Here is a 14400-nt window from a genome sequence, read left to right as displayed (position 1 = left end):
CTGATTTTAAAAACTGGAAAAAAAATCCCAGCTCCAAAGGCAAAAGGTCAATGAGATTCTAAGCTAAATTATTGTTCAAATGGAGGCCTTAGAAGTATTTCATGGCAAAAATGCTGCATTTTTAGTGTTCCTTTCAAAATGCTAATTGAATTCCCCTACTTTAGCTTTAAAAATGGAAAAATGAAGTTCTAAATTGAAGTGTCATGCCAAGGGCACCATTTGTTGCATAATTAAATACTGTACAGCAGGAAACTGCAATAGTTTGGAAGTGAAAAGTATCATCAATTTATTATGTGACCTGATTGGAACTTAACAATTTTTAACCATGCTTTAATGTTGGGGCTTTTTTTTTGTCCATAACAATCACATTTATTAAACTTATTAAACTTTAATTAGCTTTAGTAAATGTTATTCCGAGTCTGAATTTTGCAGTGAAAGTTCAGAATTTTTAAATGATGCAAAGTTAAACTGTGTCATCTATTAGCTATGAATGTCAAGACATTGCCTTATCTTAAATTAACATGCATTAACTTTAAGAAAATGTGAAGGTTCCACAATATAAAGTGTACAGAAGGTTTCAGAGTGAGAACCAGCAACTGTGTTCCTCAGAAAAATACAGTACTTATATTAAAACTGTAAACAAATTTTGAAGATAGCTTGTGTTAATGTCTAAATATATTCAGACAGTGATTTGGCCCGCAATATTCAGCGCTCCTGCCACTTTGCACTCTTCTCCTTCAGAGCTATAAACATCACACTGTTGTAGGCTACCAAGATGCTACTACTGATGACAACACCAGTTACCCACTTCCTTTTCTGGCAAACCCCTGGTTCATGGGTAAATACATGTTAACAAGATACTACTGCAAGCACCATGCAAGTACTGACCTAGCTCCTGCTAGGTGCTGCCAGCAGAGCGGCAGCCATGCCTTTCTACTCAGCTGCTGCCAAGACTCTTGCACATGGCTGAGCTCACAAGTCCGTTGCACAGTGAATTAATCTTTTAACTTACTGCCACCATGCTGAAAATTTGATGACTATTTTATTTCCAGTTCTCCTAGCCAAGTATGTTAAAGTCAGTCTGTGCCCTACCACCCAAGTACACACACAAACTTCAGCTTTCCACATGTGGCTTCTTTCTAATATGTCACTGTCAGCCTTAATTTTTTAGACTTTTGATTAATTTCCTCCATCTCTTCAAACGTCACGCTGGTTACCTCAAAGCTGGCTAGCTACATCTGCATTTCCTCCTCTCTCCTTGTAATTAAAAAAATATGTCAACAAACATATAAAAAGTGACTTCTGTTTACTTTGTTTCCATACAACTCCTTCCCAGCTCTCCCTTCACTACACGTCTCATGCACTGTTCTTTCTTGGTCTCATTCCACACTGTCCTATAAAACTCTGTTGCAAGAGTAGCGTACAGTGATATTCACACGGACTGGAGAGTTAAAGAGAAATGCTTGCAGGCTTGAGAGTTAAAGATAAATGCTTGCAGGCTTTTAAATAATCAATCACATAAATCGATCAGTGAATACCCTAAATAGGATTCATGTTATCAAACAGCCATCTCTGTTGCCTGCATATCCAAATATAGTCAACCCAGACACTCTTCACTGTTCAAGGGGATCTAGTTAGTATGTTTTGTGGAGTCTAAGGCATGATTCATTTCACCCTGAAGTAGACACATGGAACAGTCAGACAAATTACAAACAGCAAGTGCCAATTCCTCTCCTAGGTGCTTGTAAATGGAGTGTGGCTGAGCTATACGTTACAGGTATTGAAGATGGAGGATATGTTGCCTATCCACATGCTAACGCCACCACAGAGAGCTTGCTACAGCGGCTGAGGGGATAATGCAGAGGGTGAGACTGCACAGAGGGTTACAGCACGACTGTACTAAACGGAGGTTTGAGCGATCACACACTGCAATGGCAGTGCTGCATACCTCCATCAGCTTACAAAGAAATAGGAAAATTGGAAAGGGAAGAGATCACGAAGTTGCAGCATAAGGGGATAGATCGAAGTCAAGGGAAAAGGGCCGTGCTTCCCTGCAGAATTTAGCACTAGAAACAACTCTTCCACTTCCAAAATCACTTTGCAGCATAGGGAAAAAAAGCCGCTGTTTAAGCTACCGGGAGTATTCTTTCATCACCTCTCGTAACTGATCCACACACTACTGTATGATAACTCACATCTGCTTTTATATATTCTAAATCATTCAAGTTTCAGAGGGCTGTGTCTGAGACTAACCATCATTTCAATACCGGAGTGTCATCTTTGTTTTCCAGAAGAAAACTGTATTCGTGAAAAAAGTCAATAATCCAAAGTTGAAAAATTCTAGAATTAATTTTGTTTAATTCCATAAGAGGAAAAAAATGGTAAGTACTACAAGTATCTAAGTTGTATGTATGGATGAGGAAGGTGGGGATTTTTGTTTAATTTTTTACTTCTGACACCTTTATCATGTGTCACCCCCAGGACATGTCACAGGAAAGGGCCCAATTCCTCAAGCTAAGAAAATATTCTTCTAGCATTTGCCTTTCCAGTATTTTTTTAAATGCTGATTAAAACAAAACAAAAAAAAAAAAAAACCCACCAGAATGAACTTTCACAGTATAATTCAAGCAAAAACTGTGCAAAATTCAAAGTATGTTGTTTTCACCTCCAGGCTATTATGTCTACCTGAATTCCTTGTTCCTATATAAAATGCTAGTGTCTGTCCCTGAAGTATTTCTATAATGAGAAAATGCTAATTCAACACCACTTATTTTACAAAACAGTTAATAAGCCTTCAGGACTTTGACAATACCTGCATTTATTTCTTATGGGTTGATCTACCTATTTTACCTATAAATTTAGAAAATTAGTTACTATCCACTGCTAATTAAAAAGTGTACCACAGTACCTTATGATGTGAAAATTTTAAAAGTACATGTACTCAAATTTTGTTTAGCAACAAATATTATTCTTACTTGAAAGGAACTGCATGATGCAATGCCTGTAAAAGTTAATACAAAGGTGGGATTATGTGGAACAACAGCAAACACACTGTTGACTATTGTACTAAAAGTGAGGCAACTAAAAGTTGCCTTGAATCAATTTATTCTTTTATTTTCTTACAGAAAAGCACTGAATGTTCCTAAATTTTAGTAGAAATAAAGTCCATGACCAGTTCTTAACCAAAATTTTGCAGCACAGCTGAAACTCATAGGTAGAGTATCTCCAGAATTCAGTTTCAAAATGCCTTCAACTTGCATCAGCATTTTCGTTTTATAAGCAGTAGACAAGTTTTCTGCATACTTAAGCTTCACTAGATTGTTAATGACATCAGCAAAATATGTAGATACAAAGGCTAATGAACTGTGACCCTATAAACAGATAAACAGTAATTAGAAAGAAAAACATCTCCTGCTTCAAATGGTTAATTTAAAGGGTTCAATTTTAATGGCTGCTTTTATACCCTAAATCCTCTTTCGCCTGGTTTGAAAGACATTAACTCAACCTGTTCCTTGAAACTGGTAGCAATACTGCTTCTGCACAGTAACATGAAACAGCATCAAGGATCTTCCATGACAAAGAGTTCAGTGCTCTAACTGATGTATTTGTAGCTTATCAAATTTTGCAGTTGAAATAGAAGACAAGAGAACAACATTTCATTAAGTATTTTAAAACTATACTGATCATACATGCAAATGCATTGAAACTGTTTCTGTAGTCACAGAGGAACGTTCTTCTCAAACTGTAAATTCCCACAGACAAAAAAGCTTGTCTCATAACCTGCAGCATTTACAAAAACTTGCCAGGAAGCTGGGAAGACATATACCTTAAACCCCAGAAGAGGTGGTCGAGAGCAGCTTGTTACAAACTTGAGTAGCTTGCGTTTCTCTTCATCAGTGAAGCTTTCTACAACTCTCCAGAATATTTTGATTACAGGATGGTCTGCTGTGTAGCCACCTGTAATGAGATTTAAATGATTTATAGGTAGAATAGTTTCATGTAAGAAAACCTAGCATCAGTCTTGAAAAGCTTGGAGAAAATATTATAACCAGTGGGCTTACATTGCTAACTTCCAGTATCTACAGATCTCTTTGATCACTGCATTTTGGGTTTCTCATTCATTGCTTTCGTGTGGCTATTTCCCTCACCTTCTTAACTGCAGTTTTCTTCACTGAATCCTACTTATTTTAAATTAATTTTATTTAGTTTAGCATTTACCTAGTAACTCTGGACTACTGCCTTTTACTCCAAGAGTTTCCAAAATCTGCAAGACTCATGATGTTGTTTAATGAATCAACTTACCTTGAGGTAAGCCCGGATGTGAACTGATGATATAGTAGCTACTTTTTGATTACATTCATAATAAATGCAGAGCAAAAAACCCAACTATCCCAAAGGCATTTGCAGACTTATTTTCATGGCAGACACCATCACTGACTAATATGCATTTGGGAAAGGAATTACGTGTCCTCTTATTATCCAGCTCTAAACTTCTATTTAAGTGTCTGAATAAAATAAACTGCATACCTTATTTCCCAGCATTCATAAAATTAGGTTGCAATTTTACCCAATCTTCCAAAATTCAGGCCCATCTAGAGTTTGGCCAAAGTTAACAACCAAAGTTAACAAGAATGACCCTACAAAATTTTTTACAAGCTAGGATAAAAAGCAAGTTTGTTTATTCTGGAGTCAGTCATAATACTTTCTTTTACTTCAGTAAAATAAGCTTACCTGAATAGTTTGTGAAAGATTTAAGGTCATCCAAACTAATAGGAACCTGGGCACCAGAAGTCAGAACCTAATAGTGAAGGAAATTAGACAGTTAATTACAGGCAAAAAATAGCATTTATTTCACTTTAAAGCAATGGGTTTCTGCAGTTTTAAGCAAAAGTACCTGTATTTCCTGTTGATCAAACATTCGAAGCCATTCAAGATTCACAACATTGGCCAGTCCCTGACGGAAAGCAAGGCAATGCTGTCGAATTTGTTTGTTTAACCTGTAGTCTGCCACCAGATGGATGTACGCGATTCGGTTAGCACTGGTAACAGGAATATCTTTTCCACCTGGCTTCAGTTCAACCACCTATAAACATAACAGTTTTCATCACTTCGGTAAACTTTTAATTCTGTGTGCTGTAACCATAAAATTGAACTCCAAAACATTCTAGTAAGTGATGTATATATTTGAAGTTTACTAGAATATACTCAAGAATATTCACCTCAAACTAAGATAGAAGACTACAACAAGTTATAAAGGTACTGATTTTTCTGTTTACTCATAAGAGCATATTCTATAGCATCCGGTTTTTAGAACTAGACATCCAGCTGCTAATGCAGCTGACTGCATGGCCCTGTGGTTTATTACCAGAAAACACATTTGGCAAAGACAGATCTCTTTTATAGCAGTCAGTGTGCAATACTAAATTCACCACTGCCAGTCAGACAGAAACTAGGGTGAAAAACTGCCCCTTGGCAAGCTTGCCCCAGCTTCCCTTACACTAGTAAGGGACCTGGAAGAGACGATAGCCTGTGTAAGCAGAGAGCTCACACAGAGCACTCTCCTTCCAGTTGGATTAGGAAAGCTGTGCTTGACTTGCTAGGCTCTTCTCTAACTGTCCAGTGATCATGAATTCTACACGATCACATTATGGTAAAAGCAATGTCTGCTGAGTAAAAATCAAGATTCTGATACAAGCATAATTTACAGAATGACGTTCACAACTCCTACCATTCAAAATCCAAGCTATACATGCTCAGTACTTTCAGCAAAAGTAAAAAACAAACAAACATATCAAGCCCAAACCTTGTTTTTCTACTGGGAAGCTTAACTTTTGTCCTTCAAGTACCAAGGTACCTCAACACAGAAGAATTTTTAATGAAAAAAAACTAAACAACCGCAAACCAAAGATATTGTTAATTGCATCAAGATATAAACCAGGATCAAAGGTTGTTATTACTAACACACTGAAGACCCTTACATATTCTATTCTTTACTACATGAGGATAATTTTGTAGAGTAGCAGCCCAATTGGAAGGAATTATTAGAAAACTAAGAGGAGGATTAAAAACCTGAAAAGCTGAGATACTGTCACCTTCTGAACCCTTCAAAAGAGCGTTTGGTTTTCTGCACTCTGGAATTGGCAATTTTCAAGTTTTTTTTAAACAACTGTGCATTTCAGTCTGTGCATGTTTGCATCCTTAAAGCACAGAGAATTAAACATGTGAATAGCTTCTTTTGTAATATGCTTCCCAATAATGTAAGCTGTTCCAGTACTAAGCAAAATGAAAAACAGTAAGATTAAAAATTCACAGTGCTTTTGAGAATTCAGATTTTCACTTGATTAATAGTTTTTTATGGCCAAAAGTGAACATTCTGATCTGTGAATCTGACCTCCCAGATAACAGGCCAGAGGATTCTGTCTAAAGATTCCTGTATTTAACTCAATAAATCCACAGATGACTTACAGCACATTATTTAGAGAGACAGGCAATCCTCGTATAAAGACTCCATGTGATAGAGTATTTACCACTTTCCTTGATAAGCTATAACAACCTGAATTACAATAGGTGTTAAAAATATGTCTTACTTCCCACTTTAATCCTTCAACTGAGAGCTTCTTGCTTTTGTTACGCCCATAGAAAAAAATTCATTAATATTCTACCATGTCTGTGTGCAGGCAGTACTGACTATGCTTAAACCTTACTCCCTGAAGAATTAAATAAAACAAAGATGTCAGTTTAACTGACTGTTTCATACCCTGCACACATTAGCTTGGTTCCCTTCCGAGTTCCCTTCGACAAGAGCCACCAAGACAAGAGGCAGAATAGCTTTCTGTCCTGATTTCAGCTGGAATAGAGTTAATTTTCCTCTTAGTAGCTGGTGCAGGGCTGTGTTTTTTGGATTTGGTGTGAGAATAATGTTGATAACACACTGATGTTTTAGTATAGAAATGACCTACCAACAACTAAGTCAAGGACTTTCCAGTTTCTCAGGCCCCGACAGCGAGAAGGCTGGAGGGGCACAAGAAACTGGGAGGGGACACAGCCAGGACAGCTAACCTGAACTATCCAAAGGGATATTCCATGCTATAGAACATCATGCTCAATATATAAACTTGGGGGAGTTGACTGGGGCCTGCTGATCACTGCTCAGGCACTGGCTGGGCATCGGTCAGTGGGTGGTAAAGCAACTGTGCATCACTCGGGTTTTTTTCCCTTTCCTACCCTTTGGATTTTATTATTCTCCCCCCTCCTTCTCATTACAATTGCTATTATTATTTCTGTTTAATTTCCATTATTAAATTGTTCTTATCTCAACCTGAAGTTTCACCTTTTCCCTGATTTTTCCCTGATTCTCCTCCCATCCCCAGGGGATGTTGCTGGCTGGAGTTAAACCACACTTTCCCTGGAGCCCAGCCCTTGTGGAGCCTGGCACTTATGCAGCTGGCCACTCTAGGGGATACCAGCCAGTACCTGGTGCCACGGACTGGCCAGAGGGTGAGGATATTTTTACTGGTCAAAGTCCAAAAGGAGTATTAATGGAAGTATGGGACATGTTCCATACCACAGTGGAAACATCTGATGAAAAGGGGTCACTGCTAAGCTTTCTCTGCTACTGCAGCCAACAATGCAGTCTAGAAATGTAGTGCGTTTCATCCCACCATAGTAGTTTTGCTATTGTCCCTGGAAAGTTAGTCAATAATGGGATTCATCTAATGATTAGAAACTTCTAATTTCCACTTCAAGTCAAATGGGTAAAGTTTGTTCATACCTATTGTTCTTATTTCAATATTGTCCTATAGCTTATATCCATGACATATTACTTACAGGCAGCAACTTCATTAATCTTCCCAGATCTTTTTTCACTGAACCAATGTCAGTCAGGTTCCTTCAATCTCCTCCTAGAAAATACCCTTTTTACAAAGCCTAACAAGATCAGAAAGCTTTCTCTTACTTATTATTTAAATTCCTGTCCTCTTCAGTGTTACAGGGTCAGAGTTACCAATGCTATTCCATATGCACTGATCACTGTTGAGACCTCAACGCTAACAGTAATTAACTACAAATTTTCTCTATTTGTTTTGCAGAACTGCATAATTGTTGTTCTTCTGTTGTTATTTCACCAAATACAATTCTTCTCTTTGACATATGGACACATTGAATTTGGCCGTATTAAAGCATATTTGTATTACCTAACTCATCGAGCTTCTCTCAAGAATACGGACACCAACAATAACTTAAGTAATAGTTATTATTCCATTTGTGTACAATAATTTCTGTGAGCTCAGTATTTACATAAAAGGATGCTTGAACTGACTTCCTAAAATAGCAAAGGGAACTACTGGCAGGGTGTTCTAGACAACTGTTGTGTTTTAAGATTCATGCCAGCACTAGGTGAAGCAAAACATCTGACTTTCCTTGCGTGTCAGCAAATAGAAATCAGGGCACAGTTTCATTTATGCTTATGTTTGCATTATAGCAGTATTGTCTCCACGGTGGTCTACAGATGTCGGGAAAGCTGTAATCATTGTATAATAAAAGCTGTTCTCTCTCCCTGTGATTTTTTCCTTTGGTTTGTGGAAGAACGAGCACTGTACTCTTTCTGACCACTATTTTTAGAAAAGAGGAAAAAATACTTGAAGAAATCCTATTTTTCCTACTACCGTTTTGTCAAAGTATCATCACAGTCTGATACAAAAAGGCTAATGTAGCAGGAATAATAAATATATTATGCCATAAAAGATAAGACAGATGTAAAACAGAAGACAGAAAGTAGTATCACTTGGTAGCAGTAAAACCATAGTAAATGTCAATGCACTTTCTACTCATTCAGTGTTTTCATGGCATTTTAAAGGAACTGTTGTAGAATTCCCATCTAATTCTAAATGTCAGGAATTAATTGTCACACTGTGATTGTTGAAGAGTTCCTTTTTCAAAAGGCCACAATACAATTTATTACATCTTGAAAGATTTTTCAGCTTGCGTTTTTATTTTTATCCATCCAATTTTTACCACTAGATGGTGCAAGATGATAACACAGGTTACACAGGATGGGCAAAACTAGAAAACTACCCAAAACGTGTAGACTGGTGTCATCACCTTATTTTCTATTTTGTAAATCTAAAAAAAAAAAAAATTAAAAATCATCTTAACTTGGTTCATTATCAGAATCACTTATTTTTAAAGCAATCAATTCATGCATATTATTGAGATAAGTATTCAGCTCATTCAGACAATACCACAGATAACTGCATTTGATTCCATATTCACAAAGTATGTGTTCAAAATAAAGGCGAAATATCAAAGTAGGATACAAAAAGTCCCATATTTTTATAAATCTGCAAGAAAAGGTGCTTTGCTTTTTTTTAGTACTATAGACAGAAGTATTGCATTAGGCCTCTGACTGAAGGTTAGATACAGTTGGAACTACAATTACATGCACTTAGGGTTTTCGTGGCTACAAATTCAATTATGTGTTTCTCCAGGTACACGCTTACTTAAAAAAAAAAAAAGTGATCCACTTGCATTTACATTCTTATTCAAGAAAACCACCACAGTTTGTTAAAAAAAAGTAGTAAATTATTTTATGTATAGCTTCAGTTCAACTGAACAGTTCAATCATTATTATAGCTACTATTTTGAACGTTATCACAATAATGAAGAGGAAAACAGTGAGTAACTATTTGTCAGGAAGAATTTGGAGTATTTATCTTCTAGCTTATTGATAATAATCTGTCACACAAAGTTGATTTCTAATGTGATTATGGACAGAAAATTGCAAGTCTCTGTTGGTAGACAAACTTCATGCCAGCTGCTGCTCACACAGATCTGGCAGTGGCAGCTGCATCCCAAGCTAACAGAGAAAAAGGGAACATTCAGAGAGTTAAGTAGGAAGTATTTCAAGAAAGAATAATGGACATGTCACCTAGGTGCTCTTTTCTTGTGCGTGAAAACATGTATGTCTTCATATAATCATAGAATCTCCAGTACAGTTTCAAAAAGCACTCTTACAGACAGTCAAGAACTCCTACAAACTTGTTTTTAGGACAGATGAAAATATTTTACCTTTCCTCTTGGACTCTGATCACTTTTGTTCACATCACCCCTAAAGCTCTTCCCCATTCTGAAAACAAGTCAATAAAGCTTTTCTTTCTTTCCCTGTCATCTGTCTTCCAGATGTTCAGGCAGGAGTTCCAGGTAGGAGATTGCATTTGAATGCCTAAGAATGCATTTGCCATTAGTGTTATAAATCTGCCTGAGAAGGATCAGCCTCAACTTAAATATTTTGCTTCTGAAAAACTTCCAAAATCATTCATCTAAGCCACTGTATCCTAGAAAAGAAGGCACCAAGACAGCCAGTTTCAGAATTATTTTTAAGGCTTGAAAATTTAAAGTCAAAAAACTCTCCTTTAGTGAGTCAACATATTTTCAGCAACAGCAATGGCAATCACATCTGTTTAAAAAGCCAAAGGTGTCCTGACACTGACTTCTATATTATATAGAATTTCATAGAAACTGCTACTATATATATTATAGTGCTTTACTGTGGATTTGTTCTTCTACACTTTAATTATGGAGTCTTCTGATTATGAAGTATTCTGATCACATTCAACTGTTCCAATCCATGTAATCTCAAAAATCACTGTTTTAGAACAGTCCCTGCAGTACAGAACCTAACATTTTTGCAGGATGAGGAATACATGTCTGAATCTTACTCTCTTCCCCTGGACAGCCACAAAACTCATCTTCCTCACTGCGGGGGTGGGGGGAGGTCTGAAAAGAGGAGGTATTTTCTTGGAATTGTTAACCTTACACTTATTATAAGCATTTTAGAACTATTTTATCACCATCTAATCTACAAGATAAAAGGAAAAATAAAATCAATATACACAGCTTCCTGAAGGCACCTGTAACTGTAGGCTGACATTCTTTTGAGACATTTTTACTGGCCACCATTTTATGCAGCAGATCCAACAACTGAAATCTCAACTGGTATCACTGCATTATACAGTTCTTTATCAAAAACTAAAGCTATTTGGGGTTGGAAAATAAGGTTGATGGCATAGCTCCCCTAATTAGCCGTCTAATGTGCAAATTATTAAGTACCTTTTTCAACTTCTGCTGAATGCACTTTGACAATAGTTTAATGGGATCTAAAAGCACATTACAGGATTGGAATCAATATGCTGATAATAGAATTTTACCTTCTACTACTGACACGAGGCAATAGAACCTCTTTTGAATGTGTCTTTCATTGCAGATAATGCTTTTGTGCCACAGTTGCTGGATGGACACTGTCATGAGGATAGCTATTTACAATGATAGATTTATGATGCATTTATTGGGCACTAATTTATTAGACACTAAAGTGGTTGTTTAGCTGAAAACTAGAGAAAATGTGCATTCAACATAAGGAGTGCAAATTAAGCTCTTTTCCCAAAGTGAATTAGCCTTACCTTGACACAATTATATTAGTATGCAATGGTTACACCAGTCAAATACTAGACAGAATGTATTTATTAAGGTTTATTAAGGCAATGAAACAAAGAATAAAAAGTAACCTGTTGCATTAAAACACAGAAGACTGTGACAAGAAACAATTAGTTGAACTACACTAAACATGCAGTCTCGTTAAAAGATGATTAATACTTCACAGTTATAGCGTTCTCTCTCCAAGTGTAAACATAGCAAAACAGCATAAGAATATTTAGTTTAACTTACATTGCATTTAATTACTCAGAAACTCACTATTTAATCTTCCTTTTAAAGTAATTCCAAACAATTAAAAATCAGAAGTCTTGATAATACAAGCTGTAGCCCTCAAAGGGATTCTTGCCAAGCCTAATTTGTTTGTTAAAATTCTCTTTTTACAGTTTTTTGTTGCAGTAGGTAGAACTGACATCATCTCTAATTTGGATCTCCTTTTATGTTATTTCTGAGCTATTTCCTCTTTTCTATATCCTTCTACTTTACTTGTTAAGGTAGGTTTTAATTTGTGTGGCTAATTTTTGAGGACATACAGAGTAGATGTATGAAGTATGGACACCAAAACCTCTCCCAAAAATATTCACTACTACTTATTTTTAATTAGAGACTAAACTGCATTTATATTAGCTGTGATCAACAAAACTATTACTTTAAGTGCATTGAAATGAATGGCTTTAGAATACAAACAAAAGATTTTTCTTGCCCTCCACAAAAATTCTAGGTTATATTGCAGAGTACCGTCTTGTGTGCTTTGCAACCTCGTAACCAAATACGCAGCTAGAACACAATTTGGTATCCGTCACTTACAGCACATGCTGCAACGCAGCAGGCGCTCTCTGTACAATACTGTACAATAGAGTAGGTGTTCTAGAACGTGCTTTCGCATACATTTGTATCACATGCCTTTATTTCAAGTTTTTGAGTGTTTTTCTAAAGACAGCGGTCAGAAGTTTTCATATAGGGAGTGTAACCCAGGGGAAAAAAAGATGTATTGTACCAGGCAATTGTTGACTCTCCCCTTCAGTATCATTCATGAACCGCAAATCTGAGGGTACTGTTTTGAATGCAGTCCAGGTTTTAGGATCTCCCATAACAACAGGAAATGGATGACAGGAAAGTCAAGATAAAGTCTGAGCCTGATGTTGTTAAAGCAGAAGTCTTGGACATCAAACTTGCTATGATTTAAGCAGCAGCAGAGAACACCTAACAATCTCCAGGACTAGCTGCTGCATCTCGCTGCTGCATCTCGCTGCCGCTTCTGTAAGATGTGCACAGTCCCAGGCTTCCCTGCCAGGCAAACTCAAGAGAACTGCTTACCCCTTTTACAGTCTCTGCTTCTTCCACTAGAAACAAAGCTGAATTCAGATGATGCTGCATGTCATAATGTGGTCAGGTCTAGTTTTTTGATCCAATTATTAATAAATACCATAATCAAGTATAAGTAGACCACAAGTAGTACACAACTTTAAATCCTCAAAAATTAAAAAGGAAGTACGACAAAGACTTTAACTAAGGAGATTAACTGTAAGAGCACATAAAGGCACACTTTTCCAGCTCTAGTGACATTTATTTTCTACTATGAACATAAGTGATCTTTAGTACTCACACAGAGCAAATAAAAGCCATAATCAAATTATATAGTACAACTGCATTAAAACTCACACTTAAGGACCTAACTAACTGGCCCTAACTAACTGCTTTTTGGAAGCACTGAATGCCCATTTCTCCCTCCTGACTCACCTGGTGTCTCAACCCCTCAAAAAACCCCCAAAATATTTAAGGTCTGATTTCAGGACCTCTACTTTGAAAATGACAGCTAAAGGAGACAATGCTTATCTCACAATAAAGGGTGATTATCATTTAAAACTATTCTGATTTCTAACTGATTCCAAAACCAGACAGTACTTCTACAGTTTACATATCCTCTAACTTTTGCAGTTACTTGAAGAGCAATTAAAGAAACACCATAAAATATTTTGTTGAAGAAATTATCTTGGGCAACAGAACTTTTCATGTATGTCTGTTAGAAAATAATCACTATAGTTTACTACGTAAAAGACCAGACCTTTAACTTGTCATCAAAAGTGTTTTTTTTAAGCACACATTAGTTATTGTCTATTCCCAATACTGAGTCAGAATCCCTATGATGCCTCAAAACACACAGCACCTTCAACAGTTATTTCCTATCACTTTAAAAATTAATTAATCATGGTAGTAACAATTCATCAGTCGTTAAAAAAAAAAGTGAAAGCTATTCTTACCTGGGCTTCCCCAAGGTCATTGTTTACCACAGTGAAGTTTAGTCCAAGTTCTTCTACATCGCCTTCATAGCTCTTGAGAAAAAGCAAATTTTTGTACATTTCTGGATCTAGTGAAGCTAAATGATGAATGTCCACATCAGCACTTGTCCCCAGTAATTTTGAGAGGAAAAAACTAGCAAATGGCAACTCCACCAGCATATTTTCATAAAGAGCCTGAAAAACACAGCAATGAAAAGCACATTATATTTTATTGTTGTACATGCAGGAATTCTAAAGGCTATTATCTATTTCTCAACATTTTGGTAATTCCTTCTTAATTTGGTACCTGAATAGGATCTTCTGGTATAGCAATAGCCCAGATATTGCATGAATTTAAAAGCATTCATCTGAAGTTTGAAAACTGAGTATTTTTGTGAAATACCAAGCTCCTAAATTTTACAAATTAATTATGTGGTGACTTACATTAATCTTCTTGCCTAAAGTATGATAACAAACAGAAAGTGTATTAATTGCATAGACTGGCAAGAAAAGCAAAGTTTGCTGAAGGACAACACAACTGCATCAAGAATATCTTCCATATAAAGTTAGCATCTCTACCTTCATTAGCATTTCACCAGCAGTATCCTCTCATTCTTAACAATTGCTACATGTA

At 36.4% G+C, this 14400-nt stretch overlaps 1 protein-coding gene across 3 annotated transcripts in view; it reads right to left on the bottom strand.

Moving 5' to 3' along the window:
* UBE3C (ubiquitin protein ligase E3C) overlaps nt 1–14400 on the bottom strand; it is a 76983-nt gene that overhangs the window by 3610 nt on the left and 58973 nt on the right. For all 3 annotated transcript variants that reach the window (XM_037382583.1, XM_037382584.1, XM_037382582.1), the window contains 4 exons: nt 13749–13961; nt 4895–5083; nt 4732–4798; nt 3827–3957 (listed from right to left, as the gene is read on the bottom strand). In XM_037382583.1, the coding sequence (XP_037238480.1) occupies nt 3827–3957; nt 4732–4798; nt 4895–5083; nt 13749–13961 (600 nt within the window). The remainder of the gene's footprint in view (nt 1–3826; nt 3958–4731; nt 4799–4894; nt 5084–13748; nt 13962–14400) is intronic.

Source organism: Falco rusticolus, chromosome 4 (genome assembly GCF_015220075.1).
Source record: "Falco rusticolus isolate bFalRus1 chromosome 4, bFalRus1.pri, whole genome shotgun sequence".
NCBI lineage: Eukaryota > Metazoa > Chordata > Aves > Falconiformes > Falconidae > Falco > Falco rusticolus.
Note: the sequence above shows the minus strand (reverse complement) of the source record. Positions and strands in the feature narration are given on the sequence as shown.